Genomic DNA, 23451 nt, shown 5'->3' on the forward strand with positions numbered 1-23451 from the left:
GGTTCTTTCAAGGTGCTGCTTATCCCGCGCTGATTTTCCTCTGTAACGATTACATCTGTCAATAAAGCATCTCTTTGTTGCAGCACAAAAACAGGGCAATCTGACTGGCTAAATGCTCGCAACTCGACCACCTTTTTTTCAAAACCTACATAACTCAATTCTATTTTATCTGCTAATAAAAATGATCCAGCAATTTCGAACCGACCTTCTTCATCGGTACTTACACCTATCTGGTGCTGAGGCAAAAACACTGTGGCAAACTCCAAGGCTTGTTTGGTAAATCCATCGACTATTTTTCCACACAAAAAATTAATACTAGCTTCCATCTTTTGATTTTCATCCATAGGTTGAACAACGATATAGGTATCATCAACCATTCGAAAAGAAAGCCCAGATTGGCCGAATACATTTTCCAATGCTTTGGGTAAGGGAAGGTTTTCAAAATTGCAGCTCAGTTTTTTTTCTTCTAACAATTGAGCATCATAAGAAAAAGTGAGGGCGTATTGATTTTCTAAAACTTGTAAAGCTTCTGGAAAGGGAGTAGCATCAAAAGAAGCAGAAAGGTATTGGGAAGATTGAGCAGCGGAGGAAAAAGGAAAGCTTAGGCAACAGTAGACAAAGGAGTAGCAGACTACTCTGGTTAAAAGAATGATCATTCTGTTGCAAGTATGGCTACTCAATAATGCGAATATTGGTGCCTTGCTTTTCGTACCTTAACCTCATGGGGTCGCAGACCAGTTGCAAGGCTTGGGTTAAATTATCATCTGGAAACTGTCCAGTAAATTGTCGATTGTCAATGTTGGGTTCTATAGTGATCGTAAGATCGTATTGTCTTTCTAGCTCTTCGAATACGGCAGATAGCGCCGCTTTGCGAAATACCGCTCGGCCCGACAACCAATCAGGTTGTTTGCCTTGGGTATTCAAGGCGGCTGCCTGACCATCTATATATTTCACTCCGGTACCCGCCGTCAATATCGTTTCTTTCCCATTCTGACTCACTTTCACTTTTCCTTCATAGCAGCGGACACTTAATTGGCCGTTGCGATCCGAGACATTAAAACGGGTGCCTAAAACTTCGACCTTGCCTTGGGTCGTATTCACTTCAAAGGGGCGCCCTTTAGTCACCGAGAAAAAGGCTTCGCCTCTCAAGGTTACGGAACGCATTTGTTCCCAGTCTTTATTCCAATCTATCTGAGAACCGGCATTGAGTTGGGCAAAAGAGCCATCGGTCCATTCGTGTTTGGCTTTTTCTCCATGGGCAGCCAAAAGCTGCGTGGATGATTTTTGCAAAAACCAAAATATCCCTGCGATAAGCAAAACGCTAGCCGCCACGGCTAATAAGCGAGGCCAAAGCCGAATCGGCGTTTTCGGGCTTCCTCTTTGGGTAAAGCAATGATCTGATCGCCCATTTTATCCCAAAGCTCTGCGCCACTCTCTCTGGGGTAGTCCAAGTTTTTGGTCAACTCCAATTTATGTTGAAGACTTTCCAATTCCTTCAAATCTATAAAACGACCTGCCTCTTCAGTAGAGATTTCTCCGCTAAGCCACTTTGCCAGAATTGTTTCGTCTTTATTAGAATCCATTTACTGCATTGTTTGGGTATAAAACGGATAGCGAAGGGGCTACCCTACTCCCTAACACCAAATTAAAAATAAAATTTCCTATGGTGTTCTTCATTTTTAAGGGGGCATTACTTCCAATCTTGTCTTGTCTGCTTCATAAAAACAGCAAAAACCATATATTTTGCCATATTTCAACTTACATTTTCTTACTCACCTTTAATTTTCTCAATTCCAATAATGCTTTGTGCATTCTTTTCTCAACGGCTTTTTTGCTAATGCCCAATTGGTCGGCAATCTCTTGATACGTCAGGCCGTCAAAGCGATTGAGCATAAATGCCACCCTACTGGCTGTTGGCATCTGCGCCAAGGTTTGTTCCAGCTTAGCCTTAAATTCCTGGACTTCCAACAAATATTGAGGGTCTTCCTTGGTATTGCCAGAGTGAATACTTTGGCGATGCGTCAGGACTATTTTATCGTGTCGAACGGCATCTAGAAATAAATTATTGGCGACGGTGAATAAGAAAGATCGGGATTTTTCCTGTAAAACCTTTGCACAATTTTTCCAAAGGCGGACAAAAGCCTCTTGGGTAAGGTCTTCAGCGCGGGCGGTATTTCCACACTTCGCATATAAGAAATTGCGGATATAAGGAGCATATTGAAGAAAGACCGCCTTAAAAATAGCAGGGGCACAGACTCCGGGCTCTAATTCTGTTGGTTTCATCTTTTACAGGTTTTCACTCCCCAAAAACAGGTCAACTAAGAAAATGTTGACCTTCAAGTAGGGTTTTTATCGACAAAGCCGTTCAAACAATGATCTTTTCTAAAGTTACAAGAAATGCTATCGGATACAACTAAGCTACTTGTAGAAAACTACCAACAGGTTTTTTATTAAAATCTTGTGCTACTTCTCTCAGAGTAGTTTACCAAATTCTACAAATTTTCATTTCCTCAAAATGGTCTTTTGGGAGAAAGATCATTGTTCCCAGTTGATTACGATAGCAAAGGGAGTCGGTATGGGCAAGTAAGTTTCCCGGGGGCCGACTCCTGTCTTTTTGGCATTCAATTTTGACTTTCATTGTCAAAAAGTCAGCTCTTTTCTATTTTTTCCATCAATCTGGCATAAAATCTCAAATGGTACATCCCTTGATGCTACCTAAGAGTATTGCGATGTATACACTATCGCACAACACCTAAAAATAGATCATAAAATAAATCGATCATGAATCTGAATAATTTAACCATCAAAGCACAAGAAGCCGTCCAACGCGCTCAGCAAATCGCGATGGAACTTCAACACCAAGCCATCCAACCGGCTCATCTGTTGAAAGGGATTCTGGAAGTAGATAATAGCTTGGCGCCTTTTCTATTTAAAAAATTGAGTGTCAACTTTGAGATTATAAAAAAAGCATTGGACAGCATGCTGCAATCCTTTCCTAAGGTTAGCGGCGGGCAACAACACCTGTCTCGTTCTGCTGGAGAGGTCTTGCAAAAAGCCAACACTTTTCTCAAAACTTTTGGCGACGAATACATTGCGCTTGAGCATTTACTCCTCGCTATTCTCAAAGTCAATGATCCGGTCAGCCAAATGCTAAAAGATAGTGGCGTTGACGAAAAAGGGCTAACTGCTGCCATCAAAGAATTGCGAAAAGGCAATCGCGTGACTTCCACTAGCGCTGAAAATAGCTACAATGCACTCGGCAAATATGCCGTCAACTTAAACGAAAGAGCCCGCAACGGAAAGCTCGACCCCGTTATCGGTCGCGATGAAGAAATCCGTCGGGTTTTACACATATTGGCTCGTCGAACCAAAAACAATCCCATTCTCATCGGACAGCCCGGCGTAGGAAAAACGGCCATCATTGAAGGCCTTGCGCATCGCATCATCAATGGAGATATTCCCGAAGACCTACGCGACAAAGAGGTCTTTGCCTTAGATATGGGAGCGCTGATTGCTGGCGCTAAATATCAAGGAGAATTTGAAGAACGCCTCAAAGCAGTCGTAAATGAAGTAATCGCTGCCGAAGGAAAGATATTTCTCTTTATTGATGAAATTCACACTTTAATCGGAGCGGGTAAAGGCCAAGGAGCTATGGATGCCGCCAACATTCTCAAGCCTGCTTTGGCCAGAGGAGACCTTCGTGCCATCGGAGCAACTACCTTGGATGAATACCAAAAATATTTTGAATCTGACAAAGCATTAGAAAGAAGATTCCAGAATGTATTGGTCGATGAGCCAGGGGAAGAAGATGCCATCTCGATTTTGCGAGGGTTGAAAGACCGTTACGAAGCGCATCACAAAATCAATATCAAGGATGAAGCGATTGTAGCTGCGGTACAATTATCGACCCGCTACATCAACGACCGCTATCTTCCAGACAAAGCCATTGACTTGATTGATGAAGCAGCGGCAAGATTGCGGATGGAGATGAATTCTATGCCGGAAGAACTGGATGAGATAGAGCGTAAAATTCGCCAATTGGAAATAGAGCGGGAAGCGATCAAGCGAGAAAAGGATGAAAGCAAATTGCAAATGATTGGAGAAGAATTGGCCAACTTGGAAGAGCAAGCCAATGCGCTCCGCGCTCGCTGGGAAGGAGAACGAGAGGTTGTACTCGGCGTACAACAAGCCAAGCAAGAACTGGAGCAACTCAAAGTAGATGCCGCTCGCGCTGAACGAGAAGGAGACTTCAGCACTGCCGCAGAAATCCGCTATGGAAGAACACCAGAAGTTCAAAAACAACTGGAGCAATTTATAGCCAAACTGCAAGACATGCAGGCCGATAACAACCTACTGGTCAAAGAAGAAGTGGATTCAGAAGACATTGCACAAATCGTTGCCAAGTGGACGGGAGTGCCTGTAACGCGAATGCTGCAAAGTGAACGCGAGAAACTCATTCATTTGGAAAAAGAATTGCACAAGCGAGTTATTGGACAAGACCTAGCCATAGAAGCTATTTCAGATGCTATCCGACGAAGTCGTACTGGTTTGGGTGACGAGAAAAAACCTGTTGGGTCATTTCTTTTCCTCGGTACCACTGGAGTCGGAAAAACGGAGCTGGCAAAAGCTTTAGCGGAGTATCTATTCAATGATGAAAACTTGCTAACGCGCATTGACATGAGCGAGTATCAAGAGCAACATGCAGTAGCGCGGCTAATCGGTGCGCCTCCTGGATACGTCGGTTACGATGAAGGTGGGCAACTGACTGAAGCAGTGCGTAGAAAACCTTATTCGGTTATCCTTTTGGATGAAATCGAAAAAGCGCATCCCGATGTGTTTAATATTCTTTTACAGGTATTGGATGACGGGCGTTTGACAGACAATAAAGGGCGGGTCGCTAATTTTAAAAATACGATCATCATCATGACCTCCAATATTGGCTCTGACATTATCCAACAGCAATTTGAAGATTTACGGGATAGAGATCGCAACGAGGTAATCCAAAAAACGCAGGCCTTGGTTTTTGAACGATTGAAGCAACAGGTGCGTCCAGAGTTTTTAAATCGCATTGATGAGGTCTTGTTGTTTGAGCCATTGGCGGCGGAGCATGTTCGCGCGATTGTAGCTTTGCAAATAGAAATCGTCAAAGCGAAGTTGGCCAAGCAAGAGATTTACATGCAGGTGACCCCGCAGGCGATGGACCTCTTAGCAGTAGAAGGGTTTGATCCTCAATTTGGGGCAAGGCCGATTAAACGAGTGATTCAGAAGAAAGTGTTGAACGAAATGTCGAAGCAAATTTTATTGCATAAGATAACGCCAAAGAGTCGAGTAATCTTGGATGCCTTTGATGACCAATTGGTTTTCAGAGCGCCATTGGCCAAAGAGGTGGCCGTCCCAGAGTTGCACAACTAGTAAACTTAACGTGAGGTTCACAGTTAAAGGACTGAAAACCAATATTATATAATGAAAAATGAGGTTAAATCCCGATTTTTGTAGTTAAAGACCAATTTAACAGAATCAAGAATCAACCTCATGAGTACACAAATTAATGAAAATCTACTAATTCAATTGTTCTTGGACATTGATGATTTTTGCAAAGGTCATGAAAAATGGCAATCTACTCAACTAAGCTTTCCAGACTTTAAAGATAACTGGAACTCTACTTTACATCGTAGTGAAGCCATGACCATAATCGTTTATTATCATCATTCTGGTTACAAGTGTTTTCAATATTATTATCAACGTTTAGTTGAGGGGGGAATTGGAAAAAGTTACTTTCCCACGACCTATGGGTACAAATATTTCTTAGGGTTAATTCCTAAATGTTTTGACTTACTTTTTTTATTTGCTCAATGGCAATGTCATAATAATCAACGTACCGGAATTTACTATATTGATTCAAAACGTTTACCAGTTTGCCATAACAAAAGAATCCATAACCACCAAGTTTTTAAGGCCATTGCTCAGCGAGGTAAATCCTCAATGGGATGGTTTTATGGACTCAAACTACACCTTGTAATCAATAACTTAGGAGAGATTAACTCCTTTTTATTTACATCGGCTAATTTTAGTGATAACAATAAAGCAGTATTAGAATACTTACTTGATGGGCTTCAAGGAGTTTGCTTCGGAGACAAAGGTTATTTGTCAAAACTCTTTGAACAATTTTATTCCAATGGTTTAAAACTAGTCTCTAAGATTAGACGAAATATGAAAAACAAACTCATGCCTTTGCATGAAAAATATCAACTAATGAAAAGAGGTGTAATTGAATCCGTCAATGATATTTTGATGACCGTTTGTGATTTGGAACACACTAGACATCGAAGCCCAGCTAATGCGATCACTCACATGGTAGCAGCTATTGTCGCTTACGACTATTTGACCAACAAACCGACTGTCATATTGAACCATCTTTTAAACTAAGTTTCAGTGAACCTCACGTTAAACTTAGGAGGCTTTTAATTTTTTGAACAGTTTTTTCATTTTAATATTCGAGCCAGGAAGTATTGAACTTTCTGGCTCTTTTTTTAATTCAAAAGAAAAAAATTGGAAGGCATCCCGAAAAGATTCGGGATGCCTTCCATTCTAATTTTGATTACTGCAAGACTATTTTGTGAGTAGATCGCTCTGAAGAAACGGTATGAATCAATTCAATAAAATACAAGCCTTTAGACCAGTTTGTGGCATCTATTGATTTTTTGCCATTCACTTGTTTTTCATGAAGGACAATCGCCCCCACTGCATTGTAAATTTTCAAATCGTAAACTTCCTCTTGGGTATCCACCCAAAATTGATCTTCAGCTGGGTTAGGAAAAACCTGAACAGTGATTGGTGATTCCGCAGCAAGTTTGTCTGTGTCTGCATCTTTCCGCAATTGCAATTGATCTTTTGGGTCTTCGGCTACGATAATAACTGTGCCACAACCAGTGGGTTCCTCTGGTACTGCATCGGCGGTGTTAAGCGCAAAATAATTATTGCCTGTGCAAGAGCCAGAAGGAGTATCTCGTAGGATGTAATCCGATCCTGGGCTAAGGCCGCCCTGCCAATAGTTGGAACGGGCAGAAACCGTATTGTTTGGTACAGGCACGTCGACATAGCAGATATTGAAAAATCGGTGGCCTTGACTAGCGATGGGGCTTTTGATGAAAGTGTTTGGCTTTATTTCATCAGGATCGGTACAATTGCAATTATCGAGTGCATCGATTTCTAGCGTGACGTCTTCGCCCATGATGTCTGTTTTATTGTTAATCAATTTGGCACAATCCAATTTCACTTTTCCGTAGTAATCTAAACCACCGTCCAAGAGGCCTCCTTTGTCTACTCGGATACCAATTTCACTATCTAAAATTTGAGCCTTACTTGCCAGCGTAATATTGGTAGTATTTTGCAAACCGGACTCTCTATTGAATGGTGCCCAAATACCAATACGCGGATAAAAACCAAAGTCATAGGGATCAGAATAATGAATCCTACCTCCTCTCATCTCATAGGTGTTGACATCCTCGTATGTTTGTAAAAAGATAAAAAAGTTCATTGAAATAAATAGTTTAGCAAAATCCTAGAACAGAGGATATGACACGCAAGCACCCCAATTAAGGGAGATGCAGTATTAGAGATAGCCCTGTTCTGGGAGGTACTTTCGAGTCTGAATAGCATTTAAGGACTTCTCCGTAGGAGATGAACCAGAATAAGCTACGAGTAAAGACGATAAAGACCTTTTTATAAAACTTAAATAAGTTTGAAATGAAGATTATTGCACAGAGTTTAGGCGTTGACGTATCCGCAAAAGAGCTTCAGGTATGTTTAAAAATGAAGCTGGAAGATGGTGCTGTAAAAATCAAAGGCAGCCGCAAATTTTCTAACACTACAAAAGGTATTAACGCCCTAAGGGTATGGTTGGAAAAACGCCGCCAAAGCAATTTAGCCTTATCAGTAGTTATGGAAGCTACAGGAGTGTACTATGAATCCCTGGCTTACGGTTTACACGATAGTGGCTACTCCGTTCATGTCCTGCTTCCTAATCGGATTAAGGGATATATGAAGTTTATCAACCTGAAAACAAAAACGGACAAAATAGAAGCCAATGCTCTGGCTCAATTGGGAGTGGATCAACGTTTGCCCAACTGGAAACCAGCTTCCCCACAAATGTATAAGCTCAAAAGACTGTGTCGGTCTAATAATATGCTTACCAGTGAGAAAACAATGATTTCCAATCGTTTACACGCCGAACAATCTTGCGAAAGTCCTGATAAATTTATTATCAAACAGCTTAAACAACGGCTAAAATTGCTGGTCAAACAAATCAAAGAAATTAAACTTCATATTCAGCAAATTATTGCTCAGGATAAACAGCTTGAGCAACGAATTAGTAACATTTGTGAACTTAAAGGTCTTGGGATAATGACTGTTATTACCATCATCGCTGAAACCAATGGTTTTGAGTTGGTGGAACATAAATCTCAACTGGTTTCTTATGCTGGATATGACGTGGTGGAACGGCAATCGGGAAGCTCTGTTAAAGGAAAGACCAAAATTTCCAAGAAAGGAAATTCTCATATCCGTAGAGCTTTACATTTTCCCGCATTGGTCGTAGTCAAACATCAAAAGGAATTTAAAGATCTTTTAGACAGAATTTTTGACAGAACCAAAATTAAAATGAAAGGCTATGTCGCCGTTCAGAGGAAACTTCTGGTTCTTATCTACACTCTTTACAAGAAAAATCAAAAATATGATCCCAATTATCTCCATAACCAAAAAGAAATCCAAAATTGTAGGCAGAACATAATGCCTGCCTACTCTGGATGATTTGACTCGAAAGACAAACCTCCTTTGGTTTTGCTAATTTACTATTTTTTTTCAAAGAACTTATTTGGATGCTAACATAGCATCTCTAATTTCTGAATACAAGATCGTAAGAATTTTATAGGCAAAATGAATTTACCTTCAACCCCTAATTTGAGATAAGCATTTTTTTAACCGTTCTAAATCGTTGACCTATTTTTTTTACGCTTACAAAATAAAGTCCAGGCGTCCAATCAGAAGCGTCAAAGGTCACCTGCTTTTTAAAAATCTCTTGCCGAACTTCTTGACCAAATACATCAAAAACTTGAACTTGATAAATACCCGTTTCAGATACTGTAAGCCGTACTAAATCATACACGGGATTTGGAGCAATAGTGAAAGTGGATTGCTGCTCACTTAAGTCTTTTGTAGCTACAGTGATTTCTTCAAGAGAGGTGGTATCCAGTACAGAGAGTACAAAGGAGGCGGTGTACTCACAACCAAAATCATCGGTAACCGTGACTTGATGGGGCCCAATGCTCAAGGAATCTCGCAAGGCCTCTTGAGGTCCATCTGCCCATTCGATTTGGAAAGGAGGAAAGGCACCATTGGGCTGAATAGAGATCGCACCATCAAATGCCTGTAAAGTACTGAGCGGAGAAAGGTTTTCGTTAAATACAAACTGTTGATCGCTGTAAAGATAAATGTCTTGCTCGGCGGAGCAAGCCGATGGATAGTAGGAATAAATAGAATAGACATCCGCAGGAGCTTCCAAGCGGTTGGCTTCGTCATTGCCATCCGACCAGTCATAGTGATATTTGATCCCAGCATCTAGCCAAGCGGCATACAGGCTCAATGGAGCATCACAAATGTTGCGAGCGCCACCTGCGCGGAAAGCCGCCGGGGCAAGGTGAGACTCGGTCATCAATACGGCATTGTTTTTAAGCCATAGATTTCCGGCCTGATCCGACCACATTTTTAAGTCGGTATGAAAATCTCGATCATCTGATATTTTGTAAACCTGATTGCCCTTAAGTCTAAAGGTGCCATAAAAAGTAGATATGCCAGATTGCGGAAATTCTCCCGCACTTAAAGTATAGGCTAAACTCACTAAAAAAGAAGATTTACCAGGCACAATTCTCAAACTTCCCAATCCTTGGTTCGCATGAAAGGGGGCAGTGTTAGCGATGGTTAAATACGCTCCTGATTGAATCAAATCAGCTCCTCGCAAAGTAAGCATTCGCATTTTTGATAAATAGCCATCTTGGCAAAATAAAAAGAGAGAATCATTGTGCGTAAGGGAAAAGTAATTGCTGCGAATTTTGATAGCTTCTTGAGCTACGATAAATTCATTTCCATCAAAATGCACAACGCGGACTTGCTTGACATTGTATTGGTCTTTTGTTTGGCAAATGCCCAACCAGGCTTTTCCCGAAACAGCATCCGTATTTGAAAAAATAAACCCACAGTGGTTGTTCAGCAAAGTATCTGAAATCGCAAAAACGGTAGTGTCATTTCCCTCCACCTTAAGTAAGCTGGAATCGGTCCAAGTCAGCGTCGGATACAACGCTTTTTTTATCGATTCATATTCATCTGTAGAAGGATAACTCGTCCATATTTGACCGTCATAAGCAAAGGAGACGGAGGTTCCGGGAATGGGAAAAATAAGCCAAAGTTGATCATTGATAAAATCAAACGTAGGTTGAGAGTTTAGGTTTTCTGGTAAAATATCAAAGATACTGTGGTGGAGTTTTAGCACCTCTCCTCTTAGAGAGAAAAGTCGATACTTTCTCGTATTCGTTATACCAAAGAGCCATAGTTTTTCTTCGGGGTCCAAATAAGCCGTTTTAAAGATAAAATTAGCAGGCAAGGTCGGACCAATTTTCCTTCTTTCTTTAGCTTCGACTTTAATAATATTCTGGTCTTCTAAAAACCATTGGGCATCCTCTACACCTGCTAGAAATTCCAGATCGTAGATCGTTGGAAAATCTGTTGAAATTTTGGTAGCGCTTGCTTTCCATACTCCTTGTCGCAGTGCAAAGAGGGAATCTCTTTTTTCGGAAACGGCGAATAGTTTTTGATCTGCGCTGATTGAATACATTCGATCTGAATGGTAGTCGCCTTGGCGTTCTATTTGATTTTCTTTGAAGGTATAAAAGCCCGTATCATTGTAAAACCACAAGGTATTATCTGATTGAAAGGAAAGTATCTGCGCATTGGGAAATCCATCCAAAACAATAAAAGTGTCCATGATGGAATAAGCGCCAGGGTCGCGGGCGTAAAAGACACTTTTGGTACTATCCGAAAGGTCTTCTCGATAAAACCAATTGTAACCAGTAGTATCTAATTGTAATTTATAATAGTTAGGATTGCCGTATTTATGCTCGCGCCAATCATCTGAATATTTGGTTGTTCTTATCAATCCATCCTGCTTAACCCAACAGGCACAACCGCCACCGCCGCCCCCACAAGCCCAGACCAGATTATCATTGGCATAAGCCCGACCATCGGGGCCGGTGTAGGCACCATAGGGGCCGGTATACGCAAAGTTATTGGCATCGCATGGATTCCGAGTCTTCTCGATTCCCCAGAGTATCGGAGTATCATTTTTTCCAAAGGCCAACTCAGAACGCGGAGTGCAAATCTCTGAACGCCGCAACCAGCGATTGTTTTCCACCTCATACTCGTAAAGTCGATCTGAACAAAAGTGAGGGCGTTCAATAAACTGTGTCAGCGCGTGTGGCTTCCTTTAGGATTAGAGGTGCGGAGAGCAAAATGACACACATTGTTGAACAGTCTCCAAAAGTAAACCTTCCCCTGTCGATCCCTTTTCAACTCCCGAATTCCTGCCATATTGGAATTGCTTGAATTGTGTAGTCCAACCAATTCAAGGCTGTTGCGATCGAATTGATACAAGGTCCCTTTTTCGGTATACCACACAAAATCAGTTCCTACCTCAAATCCAGTCTCAGACTTAAAATACTCATACGACAATTGTCCAGGAAGGACAATCGCTAAACAATTAAAACATAGCAGAGCCAACCATCTCATGAGATAGGAGTTTAGAAAACATTAGAAATAAGTTCTAAAAAAGGTTATCAGAGGTGGGAATAGGATACTATTCGTGAATTACTTGTCTTGCAAATATCTTGATTTTTTCAGAGAAATGCGAATCACTGTTTTACAATATGCTGATACCCCACTCCGCTTTCTAGCGTATACTCTAATAAATAGGCACCCGCAGGAAACTCCTCCATCGCTAAGTCATGCGTAGGACCAGTCGGAATAAAGGTACGCCGCTCCTCCCCTGTTATACTCAGCAGGCGAACGCGAGAAGGCAAGGGCTTGCCAGCACCAAAGTTGATTCGAACAAAGTCGATGGCCGGGTTGGGGCTAAGGGTAATGTCTTTGACCAAGTCTTGATTAGCAATAGAAGTGATTTGGTCTTCCGCAGAAAGAATCCAATGGTCGGGATCAAAATGCGCCCAACTGACAAAGAAGGGCAAAGGTATTTCAAAGGTCTGACCAGAAAAGGTATGCTCCAGACGCAGCAATGTATCAACGCCATTGCCGAGTACTTGAATCGGCACGGTCATTTCATAAAAATCAACCGATGGATGCGAGGTCGTCTGATTGATCTCTATGGCAATCCCTTCCTCCGTACGCGACCAAACGACATTATACGTTGGATGGCCTTCGCCATAAAACCAATCTTCAAAAAACTCTTCAAAGTCTCTTCCACTTTGTGCCTCCAGATGCGCTTGCAAATCGCTCGTTCGGGCATAGCCAAAAGCAATATCAGGATCATTGAGGTAATTGCGGAGGGCGGTAAAAAAATCGTCATCGCCTACTTCCCAGCGCAACATGTGCAAAAGCATTGCTCCTTTCGAATAAGATAAGCGACTATTAAAGATGCGGCTAATGCTGGTGGTGTCATTGACCCATACCGAGCCGTCGGGCTGTTCAATGATCTTGTCGTTAGTGATGGTTTTCCAGGCATTCCATAGGTTGGCACTGCCAAGTGCTTCAAAGGTCAAACCAGTGAGGTAAGTAGCGAAGCCTTCGTTGAGCCAGATGTCTTCCCAACTTCCACAGGTTACTTTATCTCCAAACCATTGATGCGCCAATTCGTGGGCTTGCAAGGAGTAGGAAAAGCCTCCCATAAAGCTCATGGTTTGGTGTTCCATACCACCGCCCCAACCAAATTGAGCATGCCCATATTTTTCGTCGGCAAATGGATAGAGGCCGAAGAGTTCATTGTAGACTTCCATCACATTGATGATGTCTTTGGTGCGGTTTTTTGCTTCTTCTAAGTTTTCAGGATATACATAATTGAGCACTTCGATATCCGGTGCATTGGGTACGGGTACAAAGTCGGAATAGACGGAATAGTTGGTCACCGCTACCGCAATAAGGTATGCGGGAATTGGATAACGATGTTTCCAGTGATACACTCGCTTGTTGCCCTGATCCCATTCCCTGACCAAGAGCCCGTTGGAAGCAGCGCGGTTACCGGGGGTCGTAAATACATATACATCTATGGAGTCAATTTTGTCGTTGAGGTCTTGCTTGCAGGGCCACCAATCTCTGGCGCCGTAAGGTTCGGAGAGGGTCCAAATGATGGGCGCGCCTTCATGTTCCTCTTGTTCGAATGCGCGTGATCCATCTACAATAGGTACGCCTTCGTAAACCATATCTATGCTATCCAATACCCCGTTGGGAATGATGCTGGGCAATTCAATCTGCAGGACGTCATTGCCGAGTCGTTGGTAATTGACGCTATTGCCTTTGTAAGTGATGCTATTGATTTGTAAGCTATCGCTGAAGTCGAGATGTAGATTTTGAAAATCATCAACGGTAGGTTGGAAATAAGTAGTTATTCTTCCATCGATATACCGCACCGCAGGGTCTATGATCCACTCTAAGCGATGGTATTTGATATCGTAATCATTGGTAAGGGTATTGGTGAGTCCTAGTAATTTTTGTTGGGCAAAATGGGATTCGATATCTGCGAGGTGGTCGAGGTCTCGGCAATGGGTATGGAGGTCTTGAGCGGAAAGTATTGGAGCGATGCTAAAAAGAAATAGAAGGAGGATCAATAGCTTTTTCATATACACAGTCTTAGATGTATTCAATGATACAAAATTAATCGTTAAGAGGAGGAGGGAATTGTTGCTTTTGTAAGGCAGGGGGCATAGAATGCGAGGTTTAAAAAATGTTTCGAACAATTCTGAATGAATATTGAATGTCCGTAGTGTTTGGAGCATTGGGTTTTGTTTTTCCAATTGATAACAACTTATGGTTTAAGGGCTTGAATTGAAGTTTACTTTCAGGAATGCGAGGACTAGTCGATCCCCACGGCCTGCATGCGCGCAGCGCACCAACGGAGATAATCAATGTAATCAAAATATTTATTGTCCTCCTTGCTTTCGCGAGTCGCTTCCAAGTCTTGATAGAGCTTCGGTAGTAGCTTGGCTTCGCGCGTGGGGTTGGCGGCGATTTTCCGAAAAAAAGCGACGAAAGTTTTTTCGAGACGCATATATTTCTTTCTTTGCTTGAGGATTTTATAGGTCGCTTGCACCTCTGTCTCTAGCCATTGATAATAGCCCAATTCGTAAATGATAATGAGCTTTAAAATGCGCCGGATACTAATCGAAAACTCTTCTACTCCTAGCTCATACCATAGATTCATCAATTCAAAACCCTGCGCAAAATCCCTCAAGTCGATACAACAACGGATGGCATAATAAAAAAGATAATCCTTTTGAGCTTCTGCCAAGTACTTGTTGTCTTTGGCGATCAGTTGGTTGGTTTTTTGTAAAATTGACATGGCCAATTCTCTATCCGCCAACGTATACGACAATTCGAAATAACGACAATAGCGAATGTATCGGATGTAATGTTGATCCAATGTTCCCTTCTCCTCCAAAGCATCTAGCTTTTTCATCACCTCCATAAATTCTTCCTTGCTCCCCTGTAAGCTTAGCATCAACATATAGTTGCTGAGCGCCGGAAGCAATTTTGCATCGGGAAACAAGTGGCTATTCTTCTCCAAAAACGCCAAATAAATCCGGCTCGACTCCACGCCCCTCGGATAGTCTCGAAGCAAATATCCAATGATACATTTGACATAATACCACTGCTCAAGCGCATGAAGACTCAAGGCCTTTGATTCACTTTCCAATAGATGATGGGCAAATACCTCGGGATATTTTTCGGGAGAATTTACATAGATATGTGTAAACTGAAAGGCGCGAACCTGCTCGCGCAGCAATCGCATCCGGTTGAGGTTGTTAATCTTATCCGTCGCCAATTGGCGCTCTTTCTCCAAAGATTCTAGTTTTTCTAAAAAATTGAGGATACCCTGTTTAAATAATACTTGCTCTTCCAACTCGATCGTCTTGATCACCAAAGAGAAATCTTCGTATTGGTAAGCCGTTTCTTTAGCCTGACGGAGTAATTTGGCTGCTTTTTTCCGCTCACCTTTTTCCAGTAGAATTTCGATGTAGAAAATCAGCTTGAGCAATTTGTGGGAATTATTGCTGTTGAGATGAAAGAGCAATAGGGCTTTCATCAGTTGCTCAAACAGGTAATTCATCTCTGAACTAAAATGGGTATAGATTCGGCTGCCTTTGTAACGCGCTCTAAGTTGGCGGGGGCTGAGTTCTGGTTGTTCTAAAATGGTTTCGTACAGTTGCCAATAATTCTTATTCCGCTCCCGGCGGTGCATCTCGGCAAATTTGCGAAAATACGCTTTCTCCCGAGGGGTCATTTCTAAAACAATCCTAATTACTGCCTCCATTTTGAATTCGTAGATTTTATACGCTAATCTACTGATAATCAATCAATAATTGTCAATAATTGAAATTTAAAAACCTTAAAATTTTAATATTTTCCATTTTTTAGGCACTAAAGGGTTGTACCTTTGAATCATAATTAGAAATTAATCATTGAATTATATTCAGGATAATTTCCTAGCAAGGAAAATTGGGCGAAAGCTCTACCTGATGTTTTGCAAGATCAAAAGAGTCAATTAAAGGGAAGGATTGGAGGTCAGAAAAGCTTTCCTCCATCCTTTATTTTCTGTCTTTGTTTCAAAAGTTTGGAGTGTCTCACTCCAAACTTTTTTTATTGCCCAAAGGGAAGCAACACAAAAGCCCAAATCCAACAATTGATTGAATTTGAGCTTTTTAGCGGCTACTTTTCTGTAGCAATACTAGTTTTTTCTATACTTTTTTTTCTTTCCGCCTTTATCCTTCTTTCGTCCCTGTCCTCCACGATTGCCTTCATTAATACGGATATCCCGGCCATCAAAAGTACTTTGATCAAACTGCTCTAACACTTGCCCCATCACTTTTTCTTCTACTTCAAAATAGGTGTGCTTGCGATTCATTTCTATCTTGCCTATGTTTTTTCCTTTGATCCCGGCATGATCGGCAATCAAGCTGATAAACTCTCCTTTGCCCTCCACATCCATTGATCCAATATTGATAAACAACTTTTTGAAAGAACCAGAATAATCGGGTTTTTCTCTTTTAGAGGATTTCGAAGATTTTTTGGAAGAGCCATTTCTTGAAGAAGTAGAATCACTATAAGCCGATTCACTGGCTTTAGGCTGAAAAGCTAAAGTACCAATTCGCAATAAAATATCTTTCTTTGACAAGCCCTCTAAATCCTCAACAATGAGACTCAGTTGTTCTTTCGCCTCACTCTTGATTTTCATTTCTCTAAAATTCTTCAACCAAGATTTCAAGTTTTGCTCCGCCTTTGCTTTTTGTTTTTCAGCTCTGGCCGCTCCACTTGGAATATCGACCTGGGTAAATCGAGCCTGGATGATTCGCTCTAGCTGCTTGAGCAAGCGGCGATCTCGAGAATCCGCAAAGACCAAAGAAATCCCCTTCTGCCCTGCTCTCCCGGTTCGTCCAGCACGGTGGGTATAGAAAGAAATGTCGTCTGGAATATTGTAGTGAAAAACGTGGGTAATATTCTGAACATCAATTCCGCGTGCCGCTACATCCGTAGCTACCAATACCCTTAGCTTTTGATTGCGGAATTTGCCCATGACCTTATCGCGCTTATTTTGACTCAAGTCACCATGCAAAGCATCCGCGCTATAGCCTTCTGCGTTGAGTTTTTTAGCGAGCTTTTTGGTCTCGTGCCGAGTGCGGCAAAAGATCAAGCCAAAAAGGTCATCGTCTTCATCTAAAAAGCGAGTTAGAGCATCATAGCGAGAACGGCGATCAGCGATCACAAATTGATGATCGATGTCTTCATTGGAAGAATTTCGTTCACCAACACTCAACTCCATCGGATTGCTCATGTATTCTTCAGAAATACGACGTACTTCATCGGGCATAGTAGCAGAAAAAAGCCAAGTCAATTTATCATCAGACGTACCGCGCAAGATGTGGTCAATCTCGGGTTTAAATCCCATATTGAGCATTTCATCGGCTTCATCTAAGACGAGAATGCGCAATTTTTTCAGATTCACGACTTTCCGGTTTTGCAAATCTTTGAGTCGCCCAGGAGTTGCCACTATAACGTGTACTCCTGCTCGTACAGATTTAATTTGAGTCGCAATATTGGTTCCTCCATATACTGGACGAATTTTCACCTTGCGCATATTCTTCGCAAAGAGTTCCATTTCGCGGGTAATCTGTAGGCAAAGCTCGCGGGTAGGTGCTAGCACCAAAGCTTGGGTTGTCTTATCATCTGTATCTACCAATTGTAAAAGAGGTAGTCCAAAAGCAGCAGTTTTTCCAGTTCCAGTTTGTGCTAATCCGACAAGATCGGTATCTCCCTGAAGAAGGGCGGGAATGGCTTGTAATTGAATTTCTGTAGGTGTTTCAAATCCTAAATCCTCCACTGCATTCAATAGTGGCTGGGCAAGTCCCAGACTTTTAAAATCACTCATGTTTAATTTTTGCGGCCAGCATTGAGCCACTGACCTGAATAAATAAAGGCGCCTTGCCGGTAAAAACCCCTATCTATCAGGCTTTTGAGGCCCACTCACGGGCCTGTTCCTCAAAGCGAGTGCAAAGGTACAGTTTTTAGAGGAATAATGTAAAAAATAAAGATTCTCCTTTTAAAGGGGCAATAAATACGGCTGCATTCGAGTTTATCCATTCAAAGTCTTTTACACCCAGAAAATGAAAATCAGCTTGACTTGTTTTTTACTAAGCCTCCAAATGGCCTTTCCGCATTTTATTGAGGCGGAAATGGAAACGGCACTGCATTTTCTCCAAACGCACAAAAGCACCATCCAAGAAATATCCACGTCGTGGAAATCCCCAGCGGAAGAAGTCGTAGCCGTCGTTTCCCCCGAATTGATTCGCCACAACTTGCTTCAGGATTTTTTCGAAACCCAGGCTTTAGAGCTGGCCTATGTTAGTTTTGGAAAAGAAGCGGCCGATTTTTCCATCGGCTATTTTCAGATGAAACCTTCTTTTATCGAACAACTGGAAAATCAGCTCTCGCAAGACCCGATTTTATCCACCGATTTTCAGCATCTCCTTGACTTTGGCCCCAAAAGCGACAAAGGCAAAAGAATGCTCCGCATATATCGCTTAAAAGACCTGCGTTGGCAATTGCAATACGCTTATGCCTTCCATCAGGTTTTATTACACCGTTTCCCCAATACTGCTTCCCTGGCACCACAAGAACGCATTGCTTTTATTGCCAGCGCCTATAATTTTGGCTTCCAAGAACCGGCTGCCGACATTCAGGAATGGCAATGCATTGCCGCATTTCCTTATGGAAAAAAATACCAGGGGTCCACAAGTGGCTTATGCAGATTTGGCTGTAGCCTTCCACGAAAAACTGGACGGGCTTTTTTACTAATTTTTCCACCAGTAATAACAAATTAACCTGAAGGCCATCATGGCGTTCGGGCAATCAATTATTTATTAGCGTTTGTTCTAAATGAAGTTTAGAATAAAGCCTTTGGTATCACTTTTTTTCACCTCGTTAATGTTTCTTTAGTATGTTCTCAACAAAAAACCTTTGGCCCGTATTTATTTTTTGTTTCTTATTATTCACCTGTAGCCCTCCGGAGGCGGTCATCGAAGCGCCGGTATCTGTCGTACAACCTCCCATCCCCCACCTCGATCCTGCCTTTGAGCAAATCAATTTTCAAGCTGCGGAAGGGGTCACCTGGACCAACGATCTGGGCAGTCGCATCACCGTACCTCCAAATGCTTTTGTAGATCAGGTGGGCAATGAAATCGAAGGGGCTATTGATTTGCAGTATCGAGAATTGCACGATGCCTATGATATTTATTTGAGTGGAATTCCATTGAGTACTGACGGAGGATTTTTGAGTACTGCTGGCAACTTTGAAATGCGATCCGCCCAAGCAGGTCAGGAGGTTTATTTGAAAGACAGTACCAACATCGAAGTAAAAATGGCTTCTTTTGAAGGAGGAAAAGAATACGACTTTTATCAGCTCGATGAATACGGCGGCAATTGGGCCAATATGGGCACTGCGGATCCAGAAGTAAACCTAGAACGGAAGAAGGTCAAAAAGAAAATCAAACGATTGCAGCCAAGACTACGCTTTCCACTAAGCAGCCGCTACTTTGCTTTTAACTATCAAGCTATTCTAGATGTCTTTTTCAATGACAATTGGACTAAAATGAAAGAAGACCAAGGTGTACCAGAGAAAATGCAAGCCTATGGCCTTCGTTGGAACAAAGCAGAAGTACACCAAGATATAATATGGAAAGAGCAAAAAGTACATGCCGCATTAATGGTTTGGAAAAACCTATCGGGAAAAAGCTTCCCGGAGTGGACGGCTAAGCAGTATGGCCGATTAGAAAAAATCAAAGGCAATCAATATCGTTATCATCTGGCGAATAAAGACAGCACCGATTTTTTCTCAGTGCGATTATTGGCCGTTATGCCTTTGAAAAACTTATTCGCTTTTTCTCCTGACAAATGGAACAATGACTACCAAGCAGTGATGGCCAAAATCAATATTGAGCAAGAGCGATTGAAAACGATGGCCGAGGTGTACCGAACATTCGAAGTACAGGAAATGGGAATTTACAATTGGGACAAATTGGTCAAAGAGGAAGAAAGTGTTTTATTGAGTGGTACCTTTTTGTTGGAACAACAGGAAGAGGATAAGTTGACAGATCTGACGATGGTTTATATTTCGGGAGACAATAAGATGGTGGTTAAATTTCCAGAAAGTCGATGGTCAGGAATGAATTTAGTGCCCGATGACAAAGCTAGGATTTTTTGTTTGTTGCCAGGCAATACCTTGAGCATTTACCCTGCTAAGGAATATCAGAAAATAGATTTTCCTAAACTTCAAAAAATGGAACAGCCCGCTTATACTTTTGAAATGCAGAATACGGTTGTGAAGATCGAATCGAGAGAGGATCTGGTAAAAGCATTAGCGCTTTAAAGAGGAAATTTATTTGGCAATTGGAAAAGGGATAATAAAACGGCTGGGGCATTGAGAATCTGACTCCACTGTAATATAGGCATCATACAAAGCCAATATCTTTTTACACAAAGACAAGCCAAAGCCGGATGACTTTTCATAACCTTTTCGATCAATGACATAAAACAATTTGAATACCTTTTCGTGGTATTGCTCGGGAATGCCGATGCCAAAATCTTCGAAAATGAGGAAGTTGTGATCTCCGTTTTCTTCAAAACTAATTTTGATATCACAGCTATCAGAATCTCCTCTAAACTTGATCGCATTCTCTAAGATATGCAAAAACAAGAGGTGGCAATGATTGGGAAGGATATTCATTTTCGGCATAGGAGAACGGTCGATTTGTACATCTACCTTGGCATAGCGCAAGCGCAATTCGAGAATGACATCATCGAGGATATCATCTGCGGCAATCGGCGGAGGAATGCTCGGTGGTGCTCCTAAAGAAAAGAAGGTTACCAGATTGGACAATAGTAGATCGCTTCTTCTAGCATTGGAGATGATGAACTCCATATATTCGATGCCTTCAGAAGAGATATCTTTCGCAGATTTTTTCAGCAATTGTGAGAAGCTAAAAATATTTCGAAGTGGTTCTTTCAAGTGATGAGCGGTAGCGTAAGCAAAATCCTCCAATTCTTTTTTCTGATCCCGGATGACTTTGTTCATGCGCTCCAAAGAAAACAGGCGCTCTTCCTGCTCGGTCAAAACAGAGAAAAGGCTCGACAATTCCAAAGAGTCTTTTTTATCTTCCAGGATGCCCAACATTTCGATCGCCACCTCGTGGTAGTGATCCATGTCTTTTCGCTCCAAGAAATAAGTTCTTAAGGACGACAAACACTGATACTGTTCATTGATCAATTTATTCTTGCGAGCAACTTCGAGTGCCGATTGCATTTGTCTGCGATACTTTTCCTCACTTCCCAACTGCAAATAATTATCTGCTAGCAAGCGGTAAGCCCGCACAAAAAACAATTTACTTTCACTTCTATCCGCTATATCTACAGCTTCTAGCAATTCAATCTCCGCATTCTTATATCGACCTTGGCGAATCCAATTTTCTCCACAGGCAATGATAATCTCAATCAAATAATGTCCTTCACTCCCCAACTTCATGATCAGATACTTTGCCTTTTGTAGGTAAGCATCGGCTTCCATAAATTTTTGTTGGAAAGAACAACAACGCCCCATATTAAAATATAGGATAGAAAAGAAATGCTGCCCAACGTCTTCCACCTCTCGCGTCAACTCCAAAGCTTTATTGAAATACTCTTCTGCTTTTTCGTATTCTTCCAACTCTACATAAAGATCTCCTGTATTATTATACATATTGATGGAGTTCTCAGTAGAACTATCGTGCTTGTGAGAAAGGGTATAATAGTTTAGGGCATTGGTCAAATCTTGATTGTAATAACTCAAGATCCCAAGGTGTTTGTAGCAAAGTGCAAAATATTTTACATCTACGGTAGGATTGTTTTTACCCAAATTAACACCGTAGTTCAAACATTTATAGGCGTCCAAAAAGGCACCATCTATATACTTATAGCGGCCTTCAATGATCGCAATCATTACTTGCTGCTCATCCGTTAAAGAAGGATTGTCTTCTTTTACCTCCCTCAGAAGTGCCATCGCTTTCTCTAGATTGTACATACAACAATCCACAGCTTCCGATAAACTTATGCTAATATCTATTTTTGTTTCTGCCATGTTATTCAACTAAGAATAGAGCAATTTTGCTATCAATTTGGGTGGGTACATCAACATAAAGCAAAAAACATACCTACTCTACCAAAAAAGTCTGTATCAATGCGCAATAATTACAAAGTTCTTCACCTGCCCTGTTTTTTTTATTCGTAATTTGTTAACCTTCAATCCATTACAAATTATCCTTTTTTATGACCAATCAATTTTTCAATTTAACCATAACAGAAAAAGTTGCTCGGGTAGCTTTTAATCGTCCAGAAAAAGCCAATGCTTTGCATTTAGCAGCTTGGGAAGAACTAAAAAAAATCTTTGAATATTTAAATGACGAAGAAGGCGTACGAGTCATTATACTAAGCGGAGAGGGAAAACACTTTTGTGCAGGTATCGACCTCGAATTACTCATGTCTATCCAACAATTTAATCAGATTGATGGAGAAGGACGAAAAAGAGAAGCCCTCCGGCGATTCATCAAAAAGCTCCAAGCTCCCATCAATGCCATCGAAGCCTGTAGAAAACCAGTATTGGCCGCTATTCATAATGGATGCATTGGCGGCGGTTTAGACATCGCTGCTGCTTGCGATATGCGCTATTGCACCGAAGAAGCCTACTTTACCATTAAGGAAATAGACATGGGCATGGTGGCCGATCTCGGTAGCCTGCAAAGACTCCCTAAAATCATTGCTCCCGGCCTTGTGGCCGAACTAGCCTATACCGGCCGAAAGATTTACGGCCCCGAAGCCGCCCAAGCCGGGCTAGTCAATAAAGTCTATCCTACCCAAGAGGCCATGCTAGAAGGCGTCACCACCATCGCCCATACCATCGCGCAAAAATCTCCCTTGTCTATCCGAGGTACCAAAGAAATACTTTTACACAGCAGAGATCACAGCGTAGCGGATGGCCTCGAATACATCGCTACCTGGAATGCCGGTATGTTTTTCTCCAAAGACCTCCTCGAAGCCTTCCAAGCCAGCATCGAACGCAGGGCAGGTGTGTTTGGGGATTGAATGTGTCGAATACCGATATCATCAAAAAAAAGATTATAACTTATTTGATTATAAAAAGTGTTAAAGTAATTATTTTGATTAAATTTCTGAGCCAAAAATTTGGTTGCTGAGATTTCGGCCTTTATATTTGTGTCAACAATTCGAAAATAAAAAGCCGCTCAATGAAACTGGTTCGATCCATACAACTTCACTTTCTTAATGAAAAATCTGATAAGGTTTATGAAGTGGATTTATGTGAAGTAGGGCCTGATCAATACCTCGTCAACTTTCGCTACGGTCGTCGAGGCCAAACTTTAAAAAGTGGAACAAGAACCGATTTCCCAGTTCCGCAAGAAGAAGCGATACAGGTATTTGAAAAACTCGTAAAGTCTAAAACAAAGAAAGGTTACCGAGAAGGTATCCAAACTGCTTTTGCTTCAACTCCGGTCAGCAACAGCACCGAAACACCTAATGAGGTCGATCAAGAATCTATTGACCACAGCCCTATTTTTCAAGTTGATCAACTTAGAGAAG

The 23451-nt window shown here is 41.6% G+C and overlaps 1 protein-coding gene across 1 annotated transcript; it reads left to right on the top strand.

Moving 5' to 3' along the window:
* Nucleotides 1-22125: 22125 nt before the first annotated feature.
* Nucleotides 22126-22921, top strand: LOC148377214 (uncharacterized; the record flags this gene model as incomplete). Its single annotated transcript, XM_088368295.1, has 1 exon — nt 22126-22921. A coding segment is annotated over exon 1 (796 nt), but the record flags the coding sequence as incomplete, so codon positions are not given.
* Nucleotides 22922-23451: the final 530 nt, after the last annotated feature.

The sequence above is a fragment of the Syngnathus floridae genome, unplaced genomic scaffold, assembly GCF_059516105.1.
Source record: "Syngnathus floridae isolate MCC-2025c unplaced genomic scaffold, RoL_Sflo_1.0 HiC_scaffold_298, whole genome shotgun sequence".
NCBI classification, from domain to species: domain Eukaryota; kingdom Metazoa; phylum Chordata; class Actinopteri; order Syngnathiformes; family Syngnathidae; genus Syngnathus; species Syngnathus floridae.